Genomic DNA, 24,864 nt, shown 5'->3' with positions numbered 1-24,864 from the left:
GTTACATTTTGTTTGATATGGAGAAATAAAGATGAATCTCAATACTAAATTACAGTCACTTTAGTAATTGTGAAATGTTTAACATAGAGCTTATTAGGCTGCCCAGATCCTAGATACCTGGATAATTTTAGAAGTGTCTCATCATCATGAGCACCATAATTCTTTTAATACTTAACAGATAAATTCAAAGTTATTGCAACTGCTGACATTTCAAATAGTGAAGAATCCAGAAAAAGAATTAACATGTGACCTCATTGCAGTCTATGGCTTCCTCACAAGGGGAAGAGATGGGGCAGGTACTGACCTCTTCACTCCTGTGACCAATGACAGGATTTGGGGAAATGGCAGGAAGCTGAATCAGGGGAGGTTTAGGTTAGATATCAGGAAAAGGTTTTTCACCCAGAGGGTGGTTGATCACTGGAACAGGCTCCCCAGAGAAGTGGTCACAGCACCAAGCCTGCCTGAGTTCAAGAAGCATTTGGATGATACTCTCAGGCACATGGTGTGATTCTAGGGGTTCCCTACATAGGGACAGGAGTTGGTCTCGATCATCCTAATGGGTCCCTTCCAACTCAGCATATTCTAAGATTCTATGATTCCATGATTCTATGATTCTATGTTAAATCCATATAGTTCAGGCTATCAAAAATTGGATTAATCTATCATATAAAATAAAAAAGGTTTCCAACAACTTTAATCTTCTTCTAGTCTCAAATTGTCTCATCTCGCAAATTAATGATAACTTGAAAGCTTGTTCAATGTATAACTGTTGGGTCAATGTTTATCTTCTACTTTGACATGGAATCACCAGATACACCACCCTGTGCTGCTGCCTGCCCTCCATAAATTTTACAAGATTTTTTTAAAATTTTCTATTGGGAAGGTTAGGTTTCAGAAATAAAACAAATGGAGAGAAGAAAGGGGCATGAGGTTTGTGGTAGGAAAAGTATGCCTATCCTACCACACTGTCTAAAATCAGAAGTGAAGCCTTAATAAATGCTATCTTACATTTAAATACTGTTATATTTCCCAAGTAGTTTGCATATCTAGACACGGGACTGTAAGTTCTACAATCTATATAAGCAATACTACATCTCTGCCTATACTCCAAAAGCAAGTACAGATAGTGTTTTCCTCAATCCTGCCAGCAATGGGGAGAGGCTTTAGAAGAAACAGGTGAACCCAAGACATCAATACCTGGCTCCAGGACTGGTGCCTCCACCAGAACCTTGTTCTTCCTAATATCCAATCAAAACCTCTCCTGGCACAACTTCAGGCCATTTCCTCTTGTTCTATCACTTGTTACTTAGGAAAAGAGACCTCCATCCACCTCGTTACAACCTCATTTCAGGTAGTACTGGAGAGCAACAAGGTCTCTCGTCAGCCTCCTTTACTCCATACTAAACAACCCCGGTTCCCTCAGACACTCCTTGTGAGACTTGTGCTCTAGACCCTTCACCAGCCTCATTGCCATTCTCTGGACTCACTCCAGCACCTCAATGTCTTCCTTGTAGTGGGGGGCCAAAAACTGAACAAAGTATTCGAGGTACAGCCTCACCAATGCCAAGTACAGGGGGACAATCACTACCCTACTCCTGCTGGCCACACTATTTCTCATACAAGTCAGGAGGCACACTGCTGGCTCATATTCAGCCTGCTGGTGACAAACACCTCCAGGTCCTTTTCCACCAGACAGCTTTCCAGCCACTCCTTCCCCAGCCTGTAGTGTTGCATGGGGCTGTTGTGGCCCAAGTGTGGGACCCGGCACTTGGCCTTTTTAAACCTCATTCAATGGGCCTTGGCCCATGGATCCAGCCTGTCCAGATCCCTCTGTAGAGCCTTTCTACCCTCAAGCAGACCAACACTCCCTCCCAACTTGGTGTCATCTGCAGACTTCCTGAGGGTGCACTTGATTCCCTCATTCAGATAACTGATGAAGATTTTAAACAGAACTGTCCCCAATACTGAGCCCTGGGGAACACCACTTGTGACCGGCTGCCAGCTGCATTTAACTCCATTCACCACAATTCTTTGGGCATGGCCATCCAGCCAGTGTTTTACTCAGCAAAGAGTACAGCAGTCTAAGCCATATGTAGCCAGTTTCTCCAGGAAAATGCTGTAGAAAACAGTGTTGAAGGCTTTATTAAAATCCAGGTAAACAACATCCACAGCCATTCCCTCATTCACTAAGTGGGTCACCTTGTCATATGAGATCAGGTTCGTCAAGCAGGACCTGCCTTTCATGAACCCATGCTGACTGAGCCTGATTACCTTGTTGTTCTGCATGTGCCATGTGATAGCACTCAAGATGATCTGCTCCATAATCTTTTCTGGCACTGAGGTCAGACTAAGAGGCCTGTAGTTCCCTGTTAGGGATACTCTAATCCCTTCATCATCTTCATGGCCCTTTGCTAGAAGCCTACAACACCTGGACTCAGTATTCCCAAGCAGTCTCCTGTCCAAGTACTAATTTGGTCTAATGCTGCTTTGTTTCTGAGATAATATTCAGGATGGTGTGGCCAAAGGCTAGTAAGCATATATTTTTTTGTTTAAGATTTCGTAATATGCAGTTAGCAGAATTGCCCCCCCCCCAAACAGACTTTGCCAATTTTTACATGAAGAAGTAGGTATTACTCCAGTACTCACTTGTCTATTTTATCCATTAAATTCACAAATCACCAAAGTTACATGCTTTACTGAAGTCCATGGGAAAGTAATATTTCATTATATAGTCAAAATAATTAGTTCAATATGTATTTAGCATTTCCTATATATTAGGACCTTAAATAGACAACTAAAAGACTACAGATTGACTGTTTTGTAGAGGTGATATAAGAAATAATGAAAGCAGACCTCCATATGAGAGAGTCTAAATACAGTTTGCTAATTATACTCATCAATAGATTTTTTGAGCGATTTTATACAGAATGGTGGGAGAACATGAAAAGGGAAAAGGTTAGTGAAAAAAGTAGTCTTTCTATGCATCAAAGAACACTAGATTCCCAAGATGTACCCAGGAATTTTCCCCCATGATCACCCATCATGGCTTGCTTTTGGAATATAATTAGAGACATAACATTGCTTATATAGGTTGCAGATCTTCCAGTCCCATGTCTGGATATTTAGATTACCTGGGAAATAAAACAATAGTCAGCTTTTGAGTTGGTTTCCTTACTATTCTTCAGGCTTTTATTTTTGTATGGAAAATCTTGGTCTACAATTTCTATGACTATAATTGTAATCAGTACTCTGCAAACAAAGAACAGTTTGGCTTTATTTTATCCGTTTTTTAATCCCACTTATAATCACTAAAACAGCAAGAGAAGAATATTAAGAAAAACAACACTACTACCAAGGAAGATTTTTTAAAGTTCCAGTCTAATACTAGTATCAGATTTAAAGCAGATACCTTCAGAGCATTTAAGGAAATAGTTTATTATAAAAAAGTTGAAAATGAAAACTGTTTAACAGATGCATTTAAACAAGTAGTACTTCTTCAGCCTCTAGTGAATGCAGATAATTTTTCCCTTTCTTGTCAATACCCATTTCTATTATTTATATTTTAAAATTCCTACTGAATGATAATACTAACATTTTAATTTTTCTCTTTCATATATACAAAACTTCCTATTATAAATAGTAGCTTCCAAGACAACACAGCATTCACCTAATTACAAGTCATAAACCAATTTATAGGGTGAAGAAGATCATTTACAGAAGGAGAAAAATACTTCAAAAGAAACAAGTTACACTTAAGCTTTTGAAGGCTTTTATAATGTGCTTAGTTACAACTAACTACTAAGCAAGTTAGTTAAAACTCTTAGCATATTCTTAAGAAATACTGAAATCTTATCACATCAGTAAGTTATCAGCAATACATTATACAAATTCTTTACAAAAATATATACACACAACTATTAAAACTTACCTATTATAATATCTGCCTCCCATCATAAACTGATTGCTTGATGTTGGGCAAATTTTAAAACGCTGAATATTGTCACTGGTCCGAAAATAAAGTGAATAATCACCAGGTGTATTATCTGAAGGCCTCACAAGAAAACTGCACACCTGACCAACTGAAAAGATATCATAATACAGTGTTATTCACTGTTACTTATCTTAGTGTCATTTATGAGCTCTTATCAAAGCTCTTTCTTTACAAATTAGCAAAAATTGCACACTTAAAGGAGAAAGTCTGATATAAGTTCCAATAGTAATCTTCTTCACCCAAATGGGATGAAGTACTAAACTTTCAAAGTTAATGTAAAATCATTTGGCTGTAGCTGACAACCCATCCCCACTTTTGCCACTTCTTTACAAGAGCATATGGTGTGCATGTGGGAGGTTTGACAATGTTTTCAAAATACCTGAATATTTTTGTTTCCATATTTAAGGCATGTTATTTGACAGTATGAGTCAGAAATCTTAATGTTTTAATTTGAAAAATTATTTCCTCTGTGATAAGACTAAAAAAAGTTGATAAATACATAACAGTATTTTCTTCTCAGCATTTTCATGAAGCTCAAGTTTTTATTTTTATATATTACAAAAAAAATTAAAAAATAACTATTTCAATTATAATTATGAAACTAACTGTACTGGAGAACATTAAAAAAATAAAAACTCAATGCTCAGCTATGAGGGTTTTTTTCCAATGTAGTAGCAACCACAGGTCTGATGCTCAGATGTTCATACAGGAAAAAAAACTGGTTTTGCTGCAGTCTGTTATAAACAGGATTATTTGGTGTCATTCCACTACCACTGTATTTCCATTTGAAATACAAGTACCTGTCATCAGGAAATTGTAAGCCTCTTGTTTTGAGATCTTCCCATGGAACCATCTTAAAGATGAAGAGAAAAATTAGAAAGCAAGACTATTAGCTCTCTTTTTTAGTTGTTGTGACATCTAAGGCTCTGGCACCTATGAATTAATATTTATTTTAAAAATCTGGTATATATAGATTATATAAGCAACTGTTATTTTACTCAGCAATTCTGTTTTTCTCCAACAGAATGAAAATAAATACCTACAGTTATATAAACTCATTTCAGTACAAGTGTCCAACATGAAGTAGATGTTCAAATTCAAGTGTGTTTAGAGATAAAATAGGCATTCTCTAAATGCTAGATAATTTGACAGGTATATTTGACGTCACTCTCAGATAGCAATTTATTTTAAGCGTGAAATGCAAAGCCCAAATAAAGAGATTAATGAAAGCTATATACTGTACAGAATAACTAAAATTAAATCTTGTTAGAAGCTGAGGAAATAAAACCTATGTCTGTTAAACTATTTAATACAAATTGCTTTCATCTCACATCTTGCACCTTCCACAGAGTTCTGTGTCAGAGCATCATCCTAAACATATAGCAATCTGTCCAGTCTCAACCTGATATACCTATGATTATAGGAAAGAGCTTGACATTGCACGGCTATTCAGTTTATATGTGGCACACCACATGCTACATCTTAAGAGCTCATCCTGTCCTTTAAAGGAAAGCTAGAAATATGGCCTTTCATTGCAGAGTGTGTGCGCACACATGCACGTGTGTTTACACATCAAAAAAGAGCTCTAGTTCTAACTTGCTTTCTATTATTACCTTTACAGGACAATCTCTGGCTATTGGAATATTTGCAGAAATCTCTGCCCCCCTTGGAATATTCTGAACAGCATGAGTAATTATCAAAACTATTAAGAATCTGCTACAAACTACTTTGTTTAGAAAAAATTAAAAAGTTCCTGTATTTGAAAGCATCCCTACTACTGTTATGTTGCTATGCCAAACTGACTAGCAGAACATTGGGGACCAGTAAACTGAAGCCACACACCAATTATTTTCTTTCCCTTATTAAAAAAAAACCAAAACAAACACCAAGAAATTACGTCTTCAGTCATCAGTCCTTTGTAGACTGCAAACTGGGCAATAAATACAGGAGGCAGCAGCTGCAATTATAGCAAGCAAATGGAGGACAGATGAAGTTATCCAGCTACTATAAATTTTCAGTAACTTTCATTTGCTACTCATCTTTACTACTGAAAATAACACAATAATCAACAGTTTCCCATAATATCAATTCATCATTCATTGTAAATTGTATTAGGTATAGTATTAGGTTTTGTTCTGTTTGTATTTAACAAGTTGGAATTCTCTGCAAACAGATTATAGAATCATAGAATGGAAGGGACCTTAAAGATCATCAGGTTCCAACCTCCCTGCTATGAGCAGGGACACCTCACACTAGACCAGGCTGCACAAGGCCTCATCCAACCTGGCCTTGAACACCTCCAAGGAGGGGGCTTCCACAACCTCCCTGGGCAATCTATTCCAGTACCTTAATATCCTCATGGTGAAGAATTTCTTCCTGATGTCTAGCCTAAATCTTCCCTCTTTCAGTTTAAAACCATTACCCCTTGTCCTATCACCACCCTCTCTGGTGAAAAGCTCCTCTCCAGCTTTCTTGTAGGCCCCTTTTAGGTACTGGAAAGGCGCTATAAGGTCTCCTTGGAGCCTTCTCTTCTCCAGGCTGAAAAGCCCAAACTCCTTCAGCCTGTCTTCATAGCAGAGGTACTCCAGCCCTTTGATCATCTTTGTGGCCTTTCTCTGGACCATCTCCAACAGGGAGTCTATAGCCTATAGTCTCCTGGTTTTCACTTTAAGTGTTAGCAGAAGGCTAATATAAAGAAAGTGTTACTGTTATGCTATCATTCTTCTAATGATACTTTGATCTCTCTCCTGCATTTAGAGTTGAGCAGACCTGAAAAAAGGTTACCTAAGGCAAACTGTAGGTATATAAAAAAAACCTCACAAATGAGAAAACACCACACCATTCATTGTACATATTCTGAGTAAAGTGATTACACAGAGACTCATCCAATATTTTATCACTGCAAAACTCATTAACATTAGGCATAACTAATACAAGATTTCATGTCAATTACCTATGCATCTTCAACAGCTAGTATAGAAAACTCTCAAGATCAAAAAACAAGTACAAACAGCTTTGGTTCACTTTCCCAATCTCATAGCTAAAGTTTACAAATGGCTATTTTATTATTTGCTTTTAATAACAAAACAAAAATCCTTACATTTTGCCTTCATGTGGATCTTCTTCTCTTGCCTAATAGGAGAATTAACATATTAAGTTCATGAGAACAGCATGCTTTAATTTAGAAAAGTAAACTTCATAGGCTAAGATCTTCTGTAGAAATAAGCAGCACTAAGAAGCCCAAGACATTTTTTAACTAGATGGTTTATTGCACAGTTCATGTAAAGACATTTTCAACTTCATTCACTAAGTGGAAGTTCAGCCATAACACATTTTAAAAGATTGTTTCTGTCACTCTTCAAGTCCTTCTTTACATGTGGCAACTTAAATCTCAACTTTCCTGAACTTCAACTACTATCTACAGTTAGATATTCTAACACTGCCATTTCAATTTAGCCATTCACATCCTGATATAGATGTGAGAAACACATGAAACAAACTCTACTAATAGCAAAATATATATGCTAGAAAGCAAACATCAGGACTCTAAAGCAATGGTGATCTTCTTTAAAAAAAGTATGTGTGAGGGTGGGATGGGTGTTTTTGTCCATTAAATAATCTCTTTTCCTGCAGCAATTCAATTATCTTTAGGTCATCTAGTTAGCTTTCTGACTTTAACATAAGCCTTTCTTAATTTATCAATATATTTTTAACCCACTCTTTGTCCTTAAAAAAAATAAATTACATACTTAAAAAAAAAGAAAGAATGTAATTGAATTACTAGGAAGTTCTTTATCAGGACTGGTGAGTTTAGGAAACTGCCTAATAAGTTCAACAGTATCATTCATTTGCAAATGAACTGGTTTGGATAATGTGAATAAGTACTTTGGATACTGAATTAGACTTAAAGGTTTGTAACACTATTTAAAAACTGGCAGATTCAATTACTGCAGGAAGGTTTAGAAAAGTACATAAAGTCAGGCAGTTAAAAGCCACTAGTTTGGGTTTATTTCAATGTTAACTTACACACAAAATTAATAATAAAAAAAGTCAAATCTCAGTTCTGCAACAGATTTGAATATAAAATTACTTACCACTTCTTCTACCAGGTCTTCTACAATAAGACCTTGTTCATCTGTCCGTAGATTTGTAACCCACATCCAGCCATCTTCCAATTCATTATGGACAATAAACATATCTCCTTTAAGGAAACTGAAGATAGTTACAGTAAGATTTATGTTACAAGTATAATAATATAAAGTTTCATGACTATAGTTTCAGCAAAACATTTGAGGAATTCTGATCATGAAAGATACATTTATTGGTATCCCAAGCATGCCACATGCATTTTTCACACAGTTTCAGTAGCTATGATAGATTAATATTTATCCTTCTTTGATTTACATGTAAAAACTAATAGATATTTTAAAGTGTACTAAGGATGTATAAAACAAAAAACACAACAAAAGATAGTAACATTCTTTTATCAAGAGGGATCAAATATTGAACATAAGTAAAAACAATCAAAGATTCCCTTAATAGTCTAAGAAAAGAATACTTTTATCAAAACCTAATTTTATATAATAAAGCCCGTGGAATATCTGCTATTTAGTTCTTCGCTTATGAAGATAAGTTCTAAAAAGAAGACACAGAATAGTTCCTCTGAAAGACATGCAGTTAGCTACAATAAGAGCGTAAATACAAAGCTTTAAAACGTCTAAGGGAATTTCATTACTGGAAGGTTAGCATAAGTTATTCCTTAAGTGTAATCCCATACTCAAGTGTACTGGTTTTGGCTGGGATAGAGTTAAATTTCTTCATTATAGTTTGTATGGGGCTATGTTTTGGATTTGTGATGAAAACAGTGTTGATAATACAGGGATGTTTTAGTTACTGCCAAGTAGTGCTCACACAGCATCAAGGCCTTTTCTGCTCCTCAGCTTGCCCTGCCAATGAGTAGGCTGGGGGTGCACAAAAACTGAGGAGGGAACACAGCCAGGACAGCTGACCCCAACTGACCAAAGGGATATCCCATATATTATATGATATCATGCTCAGCAATAAAACCGAGGGTAGATGTCGGCAAGGGGGGGGCTGCTGTTCAGGAACCGGCAATTGTTTTATTTTCCTTTCTCTTTGTTGGTTGTGGTTGTTTGGGTTTTTTTCTTACACTTTTTCTTTAAAATTTCTTTCTAATTATTAAACTATCTTTATCTTAACCCATGAGTTTCTTTCTCATTTTTACCCTTCCAATTCTTTCCCCATCCCACAAAAGGGAATTGAGCGAGCAGCTGTGTGGTGCTTAGTTACCAGCTGGAGTTAAACCAAAACAGACCTTTTTTGGTGTGCAATGCAGGGCTCAAAGAGTTTGAGATAACAGATTTGACAAGAGCATATTAGAAAGAATTTATAATTATTATATCTGTTAACAGTTGCTGGTCACTATATTGATTTATCTGTTCTCAACATTAGTTTATCTGATCTGTGCCATGCTCCCTTTTTTTGCTATACGTGTTAAAGACAGGTTTTGGCTTTTGCAGTTTCCTGTGCTCTGTAGTGATAAGTGGTGTTTTGCCTGGGAGGTTTATTATTAAAACGCTGGCCTTGAGTTTAATCTGTTATTTGGGCTCTGTACTGATGCCATTACTGTATTTCAGGTACCATCTAATCAAAACAATTAACAATTATACTTCTTCCTCTGAGAGGTTTGTGGAGGAAATACAGAAGGGCATCTTCACCACCACCTTCTGTGGTGTATTCTCCCTCTTTATAGTAACTTTTCAGTACCTTGAACATCTTTGGGCAACCAAAATACTCCTATTAGTATTTCTTCAGAATATTATTTTGGCTTTTTCTAAGGTTAACCAACTAGGAATATCACCCAGGCCCCGCAGTAGTGTGGTTATGGGTGGCAAGGCATGTGAGATAATATGGGCAGGTATCTAGAAAGGTTGTAATCTCCAATGGTCTAGGACTTCGCTCCCAGATCCTGATGAAAAAACAAATGTCCTGGCTATTCCAAAGAGGCACAATTCACACTGTGCCAGAGCCTGGCCAGCACCTCCTGAACACTGCTCAGTACTATTCAGTACCCTCAGGAAGAGAGGGTCTCTGGATCTGAAAACACACCAACAGACACTAGGGCTAAACCAGAGACCCAGCCTTCAACTATATCAGTCACCTCTATAATTAGAAAGAAGTAATTGAAGTGGAAGTCAACTCAGTAAGAGATGAAGAAGCTTTTCCTAAGAGGGATCAGGAGAAAGAATAAGAAGAGACAGCCTGTTCTGCAGCAGAGCAGTAACAAGACCAGGAGGAGGAAAGGACTGAAATTATAAACAAGACAGAAACCACCCAATCTCTATCCCTATATGAGCTGCAAGATATGCAAAGCTGTCAACCAGGTGAGCAAATTATCAGCTGGTTACTGTCCTGAACAGGACAAGATAGCCCAATGCTGGGATATTGGGGCAAACAATTAGGAACTGGAGGGTAAGGCAGCTGGGATCCCTTCCTAGGGATAAGACCACTGACAAAGGGACTGTAAAAGAGGCAGGAGTCCTCAGACTTTGGAGGCCACTCCTGTTGGGTGTGAAGGAACATCTTGCAAATTATTGAAGCAAGTGGACCAACACTGAGGGAAGTATCCAGTATCTGAGAGAATTAGCCATAGTGGAGGTGATCAGTAGCAACCTGGATGACAACCAGGTATTCAAAAACCCAGATGAAATCCGGTGCATACGGTTCACATAGCAAAAGTTTGTGTGAAGTACACTGATGTCATATGCCAACACCCTGGTGATAATGAGCTGGAGAGACACAGAAGCACCAGCACCAACTATGGATGGATTGGCAAGCCAACTCTGAGAATTCAAAGAGAATCTCACTTCCTCCCTACAGGCCTGCATCTCAACTGTGAAGAAACTGTCCCAACAATTGTCCCAGCAATTAAAGAAGGATAGATCTTCCTCACCCATATCAACCAATGTCTTGGCTATTAAGAGTCATAGAATCATAGAACTATTCAGGTTGGAAAAGACCCTTGGGATCACCGATCCAACCATCATCCCTACTCTACAAAGTTCTCCCCTAAACCATATCCACCAACACCACATCCAAATGACCCTTAAACACATCCAGGGATGGTGACTCAACCACCTCCCTGGGCAGCTTATTCCAGCGTCTGACCACCCTTTCTGTGAATATTTTTTTCCTAATGTCCAGTCTAAACCTCCCCTGTTGCAGCTTGAAGCCATTCCCTCTTGTGAAAAGAGACTGGCACCAACCTCTCTACAATGCCCTTTCAGGTAGTTGTAGAGACTGATGAGGTCTCCCCTCAGCCTCCTCTTCCTCAAACTAAACATTCCCAGCTCCTTCAAGTTTTCTTCATAAGATTTATTCTCAAGGCCCTTCACCAGCTTCGTTGCCCTCCTCTGTACTCGCTCCAGCACCTCTCTCTTGAATTGAGGTGCCCAAAACTGGACACAATACTCCAGGTGTGGCCTCACTGGTGCTGAGTACAGGGGGACAATCACCCCTCTACTTCTGCTGGTCACACTATTTCTAATACAAGCCAGGGTGCCATTGGCTTTCTTGGCCACCTGGGCACACTGCTGGCTCATATTCAGCCACTTGTCAATTATAACTCAGCCTTTTTATGTTCAGAGTAGAAGGCACACATCACATGCCACCCTGTATTTCTATCTGCATGACCAGGGGGAGGACATGGGGAAGTGAGATGGTGAACCTACCTGGAGATTAGAAGCTCGAGTACAGGAACTGCAAGAAAAAACAACAGCCAAAAGGCATCCATCCAGGAAAATTACTGCTCCAGTGTCTGTATGTGCTTAGTTGTTGGCCAGGGCTAAACCACAAAAATCAGTTCATATGAAAACCTTTCACTGGAGCATAGGGGGACTTCTCAATCAAGTCAGATGATGTATCAGGTATACAGGCAACAGCTATGAGATGCTGAAGCTCATCAACTACTAGTTCAATCCAAAATTAGATAGCAATTTTCTACGGAATGTCTCTCATTTGAGAGGATGTAATGGATGCACCCACTTTGAGTGAACAGTACTTTGGTTCAGGCATTACTGAGAAGTAGGCCTGACTGAAATCAGCTCTGCTTTGCAAACCTTAAGAAGTGTGCTAGGCTGTATCTTCTCAGGAACCAAGGAGTCTAGGGCATATCTTATCAGGAGCTAACAATACCAGCCTGAGCTGGGACTAGATAAAACAAAAATTGCTACAACTGCACATACACCAAAAGAGGGTTTGACTAGGAGTCAATTAGTTTACGCTATAAATGTCTGTAGCGCCCCCCCCAAGCCCATTGAGCTCTACTGTATGGCAGCAGTCTGCACAGCAGCAATCTCCCCCTTGAGAAGGGATGATTCTCAAGGTTACCCTTCAGGGTTGAGAGACCCTTTACCCAGCATCTGATATCTATAACAAATTAAGTGACATTTTACATTAGGCCTAAGAGTATATTGTATGTTAGTATGCAATATATATCCAGCTATAGCTTAATTATTACAAGTGCAGTTAGTTTGAAGGCTGCCTAAAATCATAATCTAATCACCATCTAAATTAAGAGTTTATTTAAATGATAATTAGATAATTGTTAAATCACTGTTTAATTACCATTCAATTATTGCTTAATCACCATTTGATTACCATTTGATTTTCATTCAATCATTGATTACCATTTTATCATCACTTAATGATTAATAAAACCCTTTAAGTTAACCCCACAATGATGGCTTCTCTCAATTAATCTGCGACAGAGGGTAACATGCATTAACTTGATCACAAAGCAAACAGAAAGAAGTAAAAAGCCTAATGAAAATACTTAGAATTAATTCAGCTACTAATGAACCTAAATCTTAAAAATGGACAATAAACAGCAAGGCCATTCTACATCAGTTCTATTACAAAGAAGTTCACAGTAAGTTATTGCATGGAAGACTGGTTGAAATTAACCTTGAAATACTTCAAGCTTTATAAATATTAATTATAACATTAAAATTAAGTCAAGATTCCCTGAAATACATAAATTCTTCAAAAGTACATTACTGTACAAGAGTATAGTACACTAATTTGACCTAAAGCAGAGTACTTTGTCCAAGCTTTGCTATGAACATAACTATTTTACCATGCAGATCTCTGAAGCCTAGACAGACACACAGAACTTTATACTTTTTTTCCCTCTTTTAGGATACAGATGAAATTTAATTTCCTGCAATCCTTGTTACCATAGCAGAGTAATGAAATGCTTTGTCGTCTTAAGTCAGTAGGTGCAATTCAACATTTACTGAACTTTGCTCCCCTTTTTTTCCTTATTTTAAGTATGACACTAAAAATACTGTTCTAAATTTTATCAGAGTCAATTCTCACATTCTCTTTCTAGTGGTCAAGATTGGTTTGGCTTGAACTATTTGTCTGTTACTAGCTACTTCTGCAGGTAAACTAAGAGCAAATTTATTTCAAACCCTCGCATGAGACATTTTCATACAGAATTCCTTCATGCACAAGCTTACATTTTTCTCTAAGTGGTCAAGCCTTTGAAATTAGTAATGTTCTACTTCTAAGCTAGGTTTCATAGTTCTACGAATTAAATGTAACTCCCCTTACAATTAATGCAAACAGTATACCCAGAACAAAAGTTATTGCTATATCCATGGGAGGGGAAGATAAAAAAGACAAGGAGAGAGATGACAAGATGTGAGACCAAAAAAAAGAAAAAGAAAAGAAAAAAAAAGAGGCACCATACATTTAACATCCCAGAGCACTAAGTCTAAGATGCAATTGGAAAGTTTTTGCATAGTGAATATACTGAAATAATTAGTATTTATAAATACTCCAATCATTTCACAACTCCTTCTACATGTTATTAAAACATACCTTATTTCATCAGTTTCTGGCACTTTGGTGTAGGGTAGGATTGCTCGAACTCTCCTTCTATCCTCCACAGGCTACAATTTAAGAGAAGAGTGCAAAGATATTAATTTTCCCTTTCATTCTAGTATAGACTTCCTCTCCCCAACATTATTCTATTCTGAGGCAAAAGTCTGATAATAGTCATTTGTATCCCTGTACTATTTTTAAATTTTCAAGGGGTCAAAAATAGTAAGAGCTGGAAATGCTTACTTCCTAAAGTTATCTACAAAAGCTCTCATTTTGTTTCTAGCCTTCTAACACTATCAGTCGCATTATCTCCAAAAATCAAATTACCAATAATGTGAATTAAAGGATATTTCAGAGCTTTCTTCCACTTAGTAGAAATTTATGAAAGTTTAACTTTAAGAAACGTTTTTATTTGGAGGGGGCACAGTCTGCAGGTGTTGGGGAGGGGGCTGTTTTGTTTGAGTTGTGGGGGGGGTTTAAATTACTGATATTGTCTTAATGATAGTCACTTGAAAGAAGCCCAGTTTTCAGGAACTTTAGTTATTTCCAGGATTTGTACTTTGAAATCTTTGCTACAAAATAGTATCATTAATTTTAATATTTTATTAAGTCACTGGAAAAACCTAGAGGCTAACTACATTATAATGGTGCTCTTTCCTAGCCAAATACCACACATTTTCTTGTTTATCTCAGTTTACATACAATGTTATTAAAACATTTGGAGATAATAACAATACCAGATGTCTAGCTTTCTCATTACAGATTTTCATTAAAACACAATTTTTTATCATTACTTTGTATCAGTAAGAAAATGTTTATATATTCCTTATACCACATGCTGACACAGCTCTAGAACTAGGGAAAGCTGTCTACAATGCTTTTTTCATAGAAAACTATTATTATCAAAAGAAAAACTAATTATAATAATATTTAAGTAAATTACATTTAAAAATTGTACTACTTGCCTCTGGAGGTGCTACTGGACAGAACAGTTTTTCTCCCTTTAGCAAACAAGACACATGACTGTAATAACCAATTAGGTCCGAGAGCGAAGCAAAGCGACGCCCACCAATGTAATAGTCTCCACACATGGCAATAATCCTGTTAAAAAAAAGGAAGCTTGACTGAAGAAAATATTTTGCTAGAAATAGTTGATGTGGTTTTTTGTTGGTTATGTGATTTTATTTTTTTTTTAAAGAAGTTAGAATAAAGTTGAGTTTTTAAAGCAGATTGTGTACATTTCACAAAATATAATAATACAAACTCTCTCTCATATATACACACACATACACACCCTTCCTTAACTAACCACAGAATCACAGAATGGTTTGGGTTAGAAGGGACCTCAAAGATCATCTAGTTCCATCCCCCCTGCCCTGGGCAAGAACACCTCCTACTAGACCAGGTTGCTCAAAGCCCTATCCAACCTGGCCTTGAACACTTCCAGGTAGGGGGGATCCACAACTTCCCTGGGTGACCTGTGGCTTCTCTGGGCAATGTGTGATAGTCTTGATTTTTATTTCTAGCTTTGTAACATTATCAGTCACATTATCACCAAAAAACAAATTACCAGTAATGTAATTGCCATGAAAGAGTACTAACTCTAACAAAGTAATAATGCACTCAATTTAAAACCCTGCTGATAAATAGGAAAAATGCTTAAAAAACTATTTCAAAAGTTTAATACAAAAGAAAACTCTTGTCAAATTGCTCATCTTACTCGCTAACTTATGTAGTTGAGGTATGCAGGTGTGTGTGTTTGGTTTGGAGTTTTTTTTCTTTATTTGCAGAGTGGTGGGAGTACATATTTTAGCACTCAGTTTTGTGAACACACTTGTCATACAAAAAACTGAAAATGCTATGTCTGTTCATATGGTTATGCAATAAAAGTTCTAAAAACAAATAATTTATTTAGGTAAGAAAGTTAACAGTTTTTAATACATTTGTATTACACAAGTCATTTGTACAAAGAAAAAAATTCTGCCTCCACCAAAACTTTGTTCCTCCTAATATTCAATTGAAACCTCTCCTGGCACAACTTCAGGCCATTTCCTCTTGTTCTATCACTTGTTACTTAGGAAAAGTTGGACTAGATGATCTCTAGAGGTCCCTTCCAACCCTGACAATTCCATGATTCCATAAAATCTTCAGAACACATGAGACTGGGAAACACAAAGACTTCTGTAATCACAGAAAATTCTGAAGGACAAGATGAAAAGATTTTCCTTCCCAATATTTTACAACACTCAGCAACTCACCAAAAAACCATACCATTTCAGCCAAGAAGAATTTAGTTTTGATGGACCTGTACACACATACATACATATTTGTCAATCATATGCTGCATGAACATATGCCTATATCCAACTGTCATTAGTTTAATTGCCAGTCCTGAGTTAAACCATGACAAAGGGGAGGAATTGAGAGAATTTTCAGCTAAAATATTTGTATTTTAGTCAAAGAGAAATATGTAAGGAAAGTTTAAACAAAAAAAAAATCACTCTTGGGAAACAAAATAGCAGTGAGATGGTTGAGCAATGCAAGTTACACCCATTTTTGGAAGGCTGAAATTGACAAAGAACAAGCTTTGGTGAAAGCAACACTTCCAGTCTGTAGGACCCAGTGGACACGTTCCTATATTTGGCTGAAAGAACTTCAAGACTGCTATTCTCTAGACTAAAAAACATTTGAGTGTAGCATCTGTCCTTCTAATAACAAAAACCTATACACTCTCCAGTCAACAAATTAAACCAAAAGCATGTCTGTTTTATAAAGAACAATATCAGCAAATTAGTTTCCTTTTAATAGGTATCTCTTCACATAATTAATGGATCCAAGAAGGAAAAATTATTTAAGATTTGAAAATATTATAAAGGATTGAAGAGCAGGTCTATGAACACCTGAAGGACCTGAAGGTAAACAAATCCATGGGACCTGATGGAATTCACCCACGGCTCCTGAAAGAACTGGTGGATGAAGTTGCAAAGCCACTGTCCATCATATTTCAAAAGTCATGGCAGTCTGGTGAAGTTCCTTCTGACTGGAAAAGGGGAAACATAACTCCCATTTTCAAGAAAGGAAAAAAAGAAGACCCAGGGAACTACAGACCAATCAGTCTCACCTCTGTGCCTGGCAAGATCTTGGAGCAGATCCTCCTGAAGGCTCTGCTAAGGCAAGCAGATAACCAAGTGGTGATTGGTGACAGCCAACACAGCTTCACTAAGGGCAAGTCCTGCCTGACTAATTTGATGGCCTTTTACGATGGGGTCACAGCATCGGTGAACAAAGGCAGAGCAACAGACGTCATCTACCTGGACCTGTGCAAAGCTTTCAACACTGTCCCGCATGACATTCTGGTCTCAAAACTGGAACATTATGGCTTTAATAGATGGACCACTTGTTGGATAAGGAACTGGTTGGATGGTCACACCCAAAGAGTTGTGATCATTGGCTCGATGTCCAAATGGAGACATGTGATGAGTGGTGTTCTTCAAGGGTCCGTACTCGGACCAGTACTATTTAACATCTTTGTCGCCAACATGGACAGTGGTATCGAGTGCATCCTCAGCAACTTTGCTGATGACACCAAACTGCGTGGTGAAGTCAACATACTGGAGGGATGCCATCCAGAGGGACCTTGACAAGCTTGAGAAGTGGGCTTGTGCTAACTGCACGAAGTTCAACAACGCCAAGTGCAAGGTTCCGCACCTGGGTTGGGACAATCCTATGCACAAATACAGGTTGGGCAGAGAAGAGATTGAAAAGAGCCCTGATGAGAGGGACTTGGAAGTGTTGGTGGATGAGAAGCTCAACATGAGCTGGAAATGTGTGCTTGAAGCCCAGAAAGTCAACTGCATCCTGGTCTGCATCAAAAGGAGTATGGCCAGCAGGTCAAGGGAGGTGATTCTCCCCCTCTACTCTGCTCTTGTGAGGCTGCACCTGAAATACTGCATACAGCTCTGGAACCCTCAGCACAGGAAATATATAGACCTATTGGAGCAAGTACAGAGAAGGGCCATGAAGATGATTAAAGGGCTGGGGCACTTTTGCTATGAAGACAGGCTGAGAGAGTTGGGGCTATTCAGCCTGGAGAAGAGAAGGCTCTGGGGTGACCTCATAGTGGCCTTCCAGTACCTGAAGGGAGCCTACAGGAAAGCTGGGACTTTTTACAAGGACATGTAGAGAGAGGACAAGGGGGGATGGCCTTAAACTGGAAGAGGGTAGATTTAGGTTAGACATTAGGAAAAAATTATTTAGTGTGAGGGTGGTGAGACACTGGAACAGGTTGCCCAAGGAGGTTGTGGAAGCTGCATCCCTGGAAGTGTTCAAGGCTAGGTTGGATGGGGCTCTGAGCAACCTGGTCTAGTGGAAGGTGTCCATGCCCATGCAGGGGGGTTAGAACTAGATGATCTTCAAGGTCTCTTCCAACCCAAACCATTCTATGATTCTATAGAACTTGCTAATAGTAAAATAATCCTGGTTACACTTTTGGATAAAGGGTTATTTGTATTTAGAACAACTAATTCTAAAATGTACTGAAAGCTGATTACAGCAAATCCTCATATTATTAAATACATAACCTCTTTGTTTCTCCTTGTTATTTCTTTCTTATAAAGGAAGCACACAGATTTGCTATGACCTTGACATTCAAGTATGTCCTGTGAGCTGCAGCAACTGAGGAATAAACTTAAAACAGTCTCCTCAGATTTCTAATAAGAAGCCTGCACGTTACTATGAATTTAGTCACAACAGCTTTAGAAAAGCTTTTCTATTCTGATGATGTTGATTTTCTCACATATTCATTCTTTAGCCTGTAAAGGAATTTTTAAGTAGCATGATTTAAAGGAATTAAACAATGGTAAAGAGCTATACCATACATGAATAAAAAGAAAAGTAAAAAGTTATTCAATTTGTAATACAATTGCTTTCTATGCTGTAGTAAATTCTAAAACCACAAATAAACGTTACAGTGCTTTAAAAGAAAACATTTAATTCTCACCTAAAATGATTGACATTTGTTTTACTAAGGAATGAAAGCACAAATGAACCTGGTCTCCGATCACTCTCTCGAATAAGGTAACTTCCAGGTTTTCCCGCTTGCCAAAGACGTTCTTCTGCAATTGCTCTGTCAAGTTTTCCATGATACCACCTAAAAAACAATGTAACAATAGATGTCCTTAGAATTTAAGGTTTCTGTTTATTTTCACAGAAAAGATCTGTGAAACTAATAAAAGTTCTTAATTAAAATTTATGCAATTCCAAACTTTTGTTTCAAATGAAGTTATCAGATTTCTCTCTCAAATTACTAATGTCCAATATACAGAATTTTAAAAACCTTACAGGTTTGAATAAAACATTTCCCCAAATAACTCAAACTGGAGGACAGTACTCTGAACCATCTAAAGGGGACAAAGGCTCTCTATAATCAGTTTTTTCTTTCCTCCCCAATTTTCTCACTTTTGGTAAACAAACAGAACCAGAGGAAACAGCTCAGGCTTCGGTTCAGGATTTAACCTGTTTCTCCAATGACATACACAGATCACATCATCTAAGTCTTCACCTAAACAAAATGAAAGCAATTCACACACTGTAAAATATTACAAAAGAACATTACAATTTAAGGCAAAGGTTAGACTCATCATTCAACCATTCCTTATCCTTAACTCAATTTTCTTTTATTTACAAAACTCTAGTCAGACCTCTTTCTACCCCAAACAATCAAATGGGCGGGGGGAAGCAGCAGTGGAGGAAGCAATTGAAGCAAAGTCAAGTGTTGATAAGTGTTCTCAAAAACTCTTAAAAAGGAAAACTTTTATACAGCTACTGCTTTATACTATTTAAATTATAAACTATTTCAGATCATTCAGCTATTGATTCTGCCAGTTCATGCATGTCTTGCAAGAGTTGCAAAAAAAAGCATTTTGACAGAGATATGAAAGTGATCTTTTGGCTTAACATAAACAAGAAAAAAAATGAAAAACTGCTAGGTTTAAACACTTTTTCTATTAAATCGAAGTGAAAGTTGGCTTTGAGAACTTCTATCAGAATGAAAGTCAAATAGACTATACAGATACAGATCACATATACCAGCAGAAGTGGTACTGTTACTGAATTGTCTAAATTTTTATTATTTAGAAGGCCTGAGCCTGGTTCGGCCTGACCAAGACAAGACTTTTAGGAGAAACTGTTTGTATAGGAATCATCTTGGGAGGGGGAGTGGGTAATTATGTTTTACTTCAGTAGTCACAGAAACCACATGTACTAGACAAGCGGTACGTACAAGTAGCTAAGGTCTAGTGTTGCATAAAGAGTAAGATAGTATGCTCAAGCAGCTACCGTGGAAAGAATAATACGATAATAAATCCTGAACCTATCACACAGTAGCCAAGGTCACAGTAACCAGTTATGCTGCTTGAATATCCCCTTTCCCAATGCCAACTTGGTTTGAATATCAGGGACTACAATCAATAGGGTGACCAATGATTTTTGTTAGAAATGAATATGTATGAAGTTATGTAACACAAAGGGGCCAATCAATGCAAAGGTTAAACTTAATGAATAATTAAAAGGGAGCATTATATGCATTTTTATGTTAAATATTTTAGACAATAGAAATTTAATATATAAAAACCTGTTGATTGTAATGCAACTCAGGATACGCTAGAAGGATCCCCCATATCCTCCGCACGTCAATAAAGAAATGTCTACTTATCTACATCCCATTGGTTTCAATAAGTTATTTTTCCCATATTTGGTGACAGTACTGGTGAAGATAGTTTACATTAGCAAAGCTATAGTCTTATTAGTATATCTCTCTCTCTTGCTTTTCATACTGATTAAAACAAGTTAAACCAGTGAAAGAGTTGTTTTGTCTGTACAACTGTATAGCACTTGAGACAACGTTAGAAAGACCATGTCTGTGGGGGGTTGACCCCAGCCAGCATCTAACCACCCACATAACTGCTTCTTCACTCCCCCCAACCCCCAGCAGAACAGGGCAGGGAACAGAAAAAGCGAAAGCAAGAAAATTTGTGGATTGAGTTTAAGAAATGAAGGAAGAATCAAGGAAGGGGGGCTGAGAAAACAAAACAAGCAGACCAGTACTCAGCCAGTCTCTGAGAAATGGCTACCTTGGAAGATACAGACTTTTTTATTTTTATTTTTTTAATTGCTGAGCATGAGTTGATATGGTACGGAATCACAGAATATCCCTTTGGCCAATTTCAGCCAGCTGTCCTGGCTGTCTCTCCTCTCACCTCTTGCTCACCCCTAACCTACTTGCTGGAGGAGCAGAGAAAGCCTTGACATTGTGCGAGCACTGTTCTGCAACAGCCAAAATACCAGTGTGTTATCAACACTGTTTTAACCAAAATTCAAAACAAAGCACCACCGGGACTGCTACGAAGAAACTTAACTCCAGTTCAACCAGACCCAGGACACTCTCTTAGAAGGCTCTGTATAATTTAGAATTTTACAGGTGTCCTGGTTCGAGCCAGGATGAAGCCAATTTTAACTGTATAGCACTTGAGACAACGTTAGAAAGACCATGTCTGTGGGGGGTTGACCCCAGCCAGCATCTAACCACCCACATAACTGCTTCTTCACTCCCCCCAACCCCCAGCAGAACAGGGCAGGGAACAGAAAAAGCGAAAGCAAGAAAATTTGTGGATTGAGTTTAAGAAATGAAGGAAGAATCAAGGAAGGGGGGCTGAGAAAACAAAACAAGCAGACCAGTACTCAGCCAGTCTCTGAGAAATGGCTACCTTGGAAGATACAGACTTTTTTATTTTTATTTTTTTAATTGCTGAGCATGAGTTGATATGGTACGGAATCACAGAATATCCCTTTGGCCAATTTCAGCCAGCTGTCCTGGCTGTCTCTCCTCTCACCTCTTGCTCACCCCTAACCTACTTGCTGGAGGAGCAGAGAAAGCCTTGACATTGTGCGAGCACTGTTCTGCAACAGCCAAAATACCAGTGTGTTATCAACACTGTTTTAACCAAAATTCAAAACAAAGCACCACCGGGACTGCTACGAAGAAACTTAACTCCAGTTCAACCAGACCCAGGACACTCTCTTAGAAGGCTCTGTATAATTTAGAATTTTACAGGTGTCCTGGTTCGAGCCAGGATGAAGCCAATTTTCCTTTTACTGATTTTTTTTCCTTCAGTAAGCACTCTTTTAACCAGCAGCAAATGCTCCAGCTGATAACTGACAACACTGGAATGTTTATGTTACTGCTGAGACTGCGAGGTCGCTCCTTAGCTCTGCCACCACAGAGGCTACTGGGGCAGAAGAGTCGTATCTGTAATTTGAAAGAGAGCAAAACTGGCCAGAGGTATTCCATTCCATATATCTACGTAAACTCAGAGGAAGGTCAGAGATCACAGAAGACAACTTCCTTCCTGCTTCTTCTTCCCTTCTCTTCTGTCCATGGCCGGCATCCAGGAAGGACTCCACCTATCCACCACCATTGACTCCTAAGCTGTGCATCTCTGACCCTCATAACTCTGCCTTCAGCTCCTGTCTGCTCTGCCACTCTCTCTCCAGCAGCAGTCCAGGATTTTTGGGACTGTTCACAGCTAAAGAGAGTACTGTGGAAGAGTACTCTCCTTCCTGCTTCTTTCTTCCCTTTTCTTCCGTCCATGGCTGGCATCCGGAGAGGACTCCGTCCATCCATCACTGTCGACCCCCAGGCTCAAGCTCTCCTGACCCTCATCACTCTCCACTTTCTCCAGCAATTGTACATATTTTCTTTCATTACTAATGCTTAATTAAAGCTGTGCAGTTTAGTTTTCAATCCAGTAAAGTCTCTCTCTTTTTCTTCCCTACCTGGGTGGGAGGGGGAGGGGATCGAGAGCATTGTTGTCAGATTTGACACCGGTTTAATTGCCGATCCTGAGTCAAATCGTGACAATTTATTGGTGCCACCCGTGGGGTTGATCTTAAGCCCAGGCTATAAATTCTCATTAACTGGAAGTGTTTAAAATTCTATCTCTGATGGAAGGAATCCCTCAGATAGTAATGGGCAACAGTTCTGCTGAATTTCATGACAGATTGAAAACTGAACAGACACTTTCTGCAGTGTTTCTGCCGGACCTTTTTCTCAACATGCAATTGTACATGTGGTATGCAGCCGAGAGCATGCTGCTTTGTGTAGCTGCTCTTGTGATTGTTTTATGGTTTATTGACAGAACTGTAACTATAATCAACCATATAATTACCAGCCTAGTGATCCTAGGGTTTTTGATACTAATCTTTATGGGGGCACTATATGTGTACAGTTACAGTACAGATCCTAAAGTGAACAGAAAGGTCCATGTTGGTAATGGCAGTAGCAGGTTCAATTTTACCTCTCCATTTTCTCTCAAGCTGAATCTCCCAACTCTTGATCTGAATAGCATTGTAGCAGTAGGGATGCTTCTGCTGAATTTTTCTAATGTATTGTGGATGCGTAGGGTGAGGTGTTGTTTCACTCACTGCTGATCCCCCACAGGCAATGCTGCTGCCCATGCTGCTACCATTCATTGGCCCTGCCACTGCCACTGCTGCTGATGCCACCACTGGTACTAGCACAAAAACAGCTACTTCTGCAAGTGCTTCTACAAAAACAGCTGCTTCTGCAAAGATTAAGTCCACTCCCATTCGCATCAAACTAGTTAATCCTGTGTCCAGGAGCAAAGCAAAGGCAAAACGCTCCTCCCCTTTTACTCGCTCCCATCTGAGACATCCAGTGTTTCTTCAAGCAACAATAGAGACTGAAATTTGGGAAGCAGAAGATTCTAAATCAGATGATGGAACAGGTACCTCTCAAACAAATAAAGGAGCAGGCCCTTCTCAAGTAGATAGAACAGCAGGCCCTCCTCAGTCAGATGAGGCTGCTCATGTCTTCCAAATAGACTAAGACTGGGAACACAAGGGTGAGCTCTTTCTGGCTCAATGGGCCCATGACACTTCTGGTCATCAGGGCAGATAACATACAAATGGGCTTGTGACCAAGGGGTGGACTTAACCATGGACACTATTGCACAGGTGATCCACGACTGAAATGTATGCTGCAATTAAGCAGGCAAAATGGTTGAAAACTTTGTGGTATGAGGGGAAGTGGTCAAAGTACAGGTATGGGGAGGCCTGGCAGATTGACTACATCACACTGCCTCAGAGCCACCAGGGCAAGTGCTATGTGCTTACAATGGTGGAAACAAATACAGGATGGTTGGAAACACATCCTGTGCCTCATGCCACAGCCTGGAATTCTATCTTGGGCCTTGAGAAGCAAATTTTTTTTGGCAACAGGGTACTCCAGAGAGAATTAAGTCAGACAATGGGACTCATTTCAAGAACAGTCTTGTGACTGACTGAGCTAAAGAACATGGCATCGAATGGATCTACCATATCTCATACTATGCACAAGCCTCAGGGAAAGTTAAAAGGTACAATGGTCTTTTAAAAGCTACCCTGAAGGCAATTGTTGGTGGAACTTTCAAATCTGGGACAAAAATTAGGCAAATGCCACCTGGTTAGTTAATACCAGGGGATCCATCAATCGGGCTGGGCCTGCTCAGTCAGACCTTCTACATACTGCAGATGGGGATAAAGTCCCTGTGGTATGTGAAAGAAACCTGCTGGATAAAATTGTTTGGGTCTATCCTGCTTCAGGCAAAGGTAAACCTGTCCGGGGTGTTGCTTTTGCTCAGGGACCTGGACATACCTGGTGTGTAATGATGGAGGATGGTGAAGTACAATGTGTACCTCAAGGCAATCTGATTCTGTGGGAGAATCCTTAATTTGACAGTTGGTAAAATATAGACCCTGCATGTAAAATATGGTATGGAATAAGTGGTGGAATGTCCTGGTTTGAGCCAGGATGAAGCTATTTTTCCTTTTACTGAGATGTGTGTGTGTGTGTGTGTTTCCAGGGGGTTTATTGACCAGCAAGAATAAATAAGAGGGAGGGGTGTGTT

The 24,864-nt window shown here is 38.7% G+C and overlaps 1 protein-coding gene across 1 annotated transcript in view; it reads right to left on the bottom strand.

Moving 5' to 3' along the window:
- The window catches only part of LOC104387961 (ras GTPase-activating protein 1-like), a 104,907-nt gene that overhangs the window by 57,748 nt on the left and 22,295 nt on the right, over window positions 1-24,864 (bottom strand). Inside the window, exons 2-8 of the mRNA XM_009996765.1 lie at window positions 18,900-19,049; window positions 14,866-15,001; window positions 13,898-13,968; window positions 8,086-8,203; window positions 7,092-7,123; window positions 4,792-4,844; window positions 3,929-4,079 (exon numbers count right to left, since the gene is read on the bottom strand). Coding sequence (XP_009995067.1) covers window positions 3,929-4,079; window positions 4,792-4,844; window positions 7,092-7,123; window positions 8,086-8,203; window positions 13,898-13,968; window positions 14,866-15,001; window positions 18,900-19,049 — 711 coding nt within the window. The remainder of the gene's footprint in view (window positions 1-3,928; window positions 4,080-4,791; window positions 4,845-7,091; window positions 7,124-8,085; window positions 8,204-13,897; window positions 13,969-14,865; window positions 15,002-18,899; window positions 19,050-24,864) is intronic.

The sequence above is a fragment of the Chaetura pelagica genome, unplaced genomic scaffold (genome assembly GCF_000747805.2).
Source record: "Chaetura pelagica isolate M959 unplaced genomic scaffold, ChaPel_1.0 scaffold41, whole genome shotgun sequence".
In the NCBI taxonomy this organism is placed as follows: domain Eukaryota; kingdom Metazoa; phylum Chordata; class Aves; order Apodiformes; family Apodidae; genus Chaetura; species Chaetura pelagica.
The sequence above is the reverse complement of the archived record's forward strand: the minus strand, read 5'-3'. Positions and strand labels throughout refer to the sequence as shown.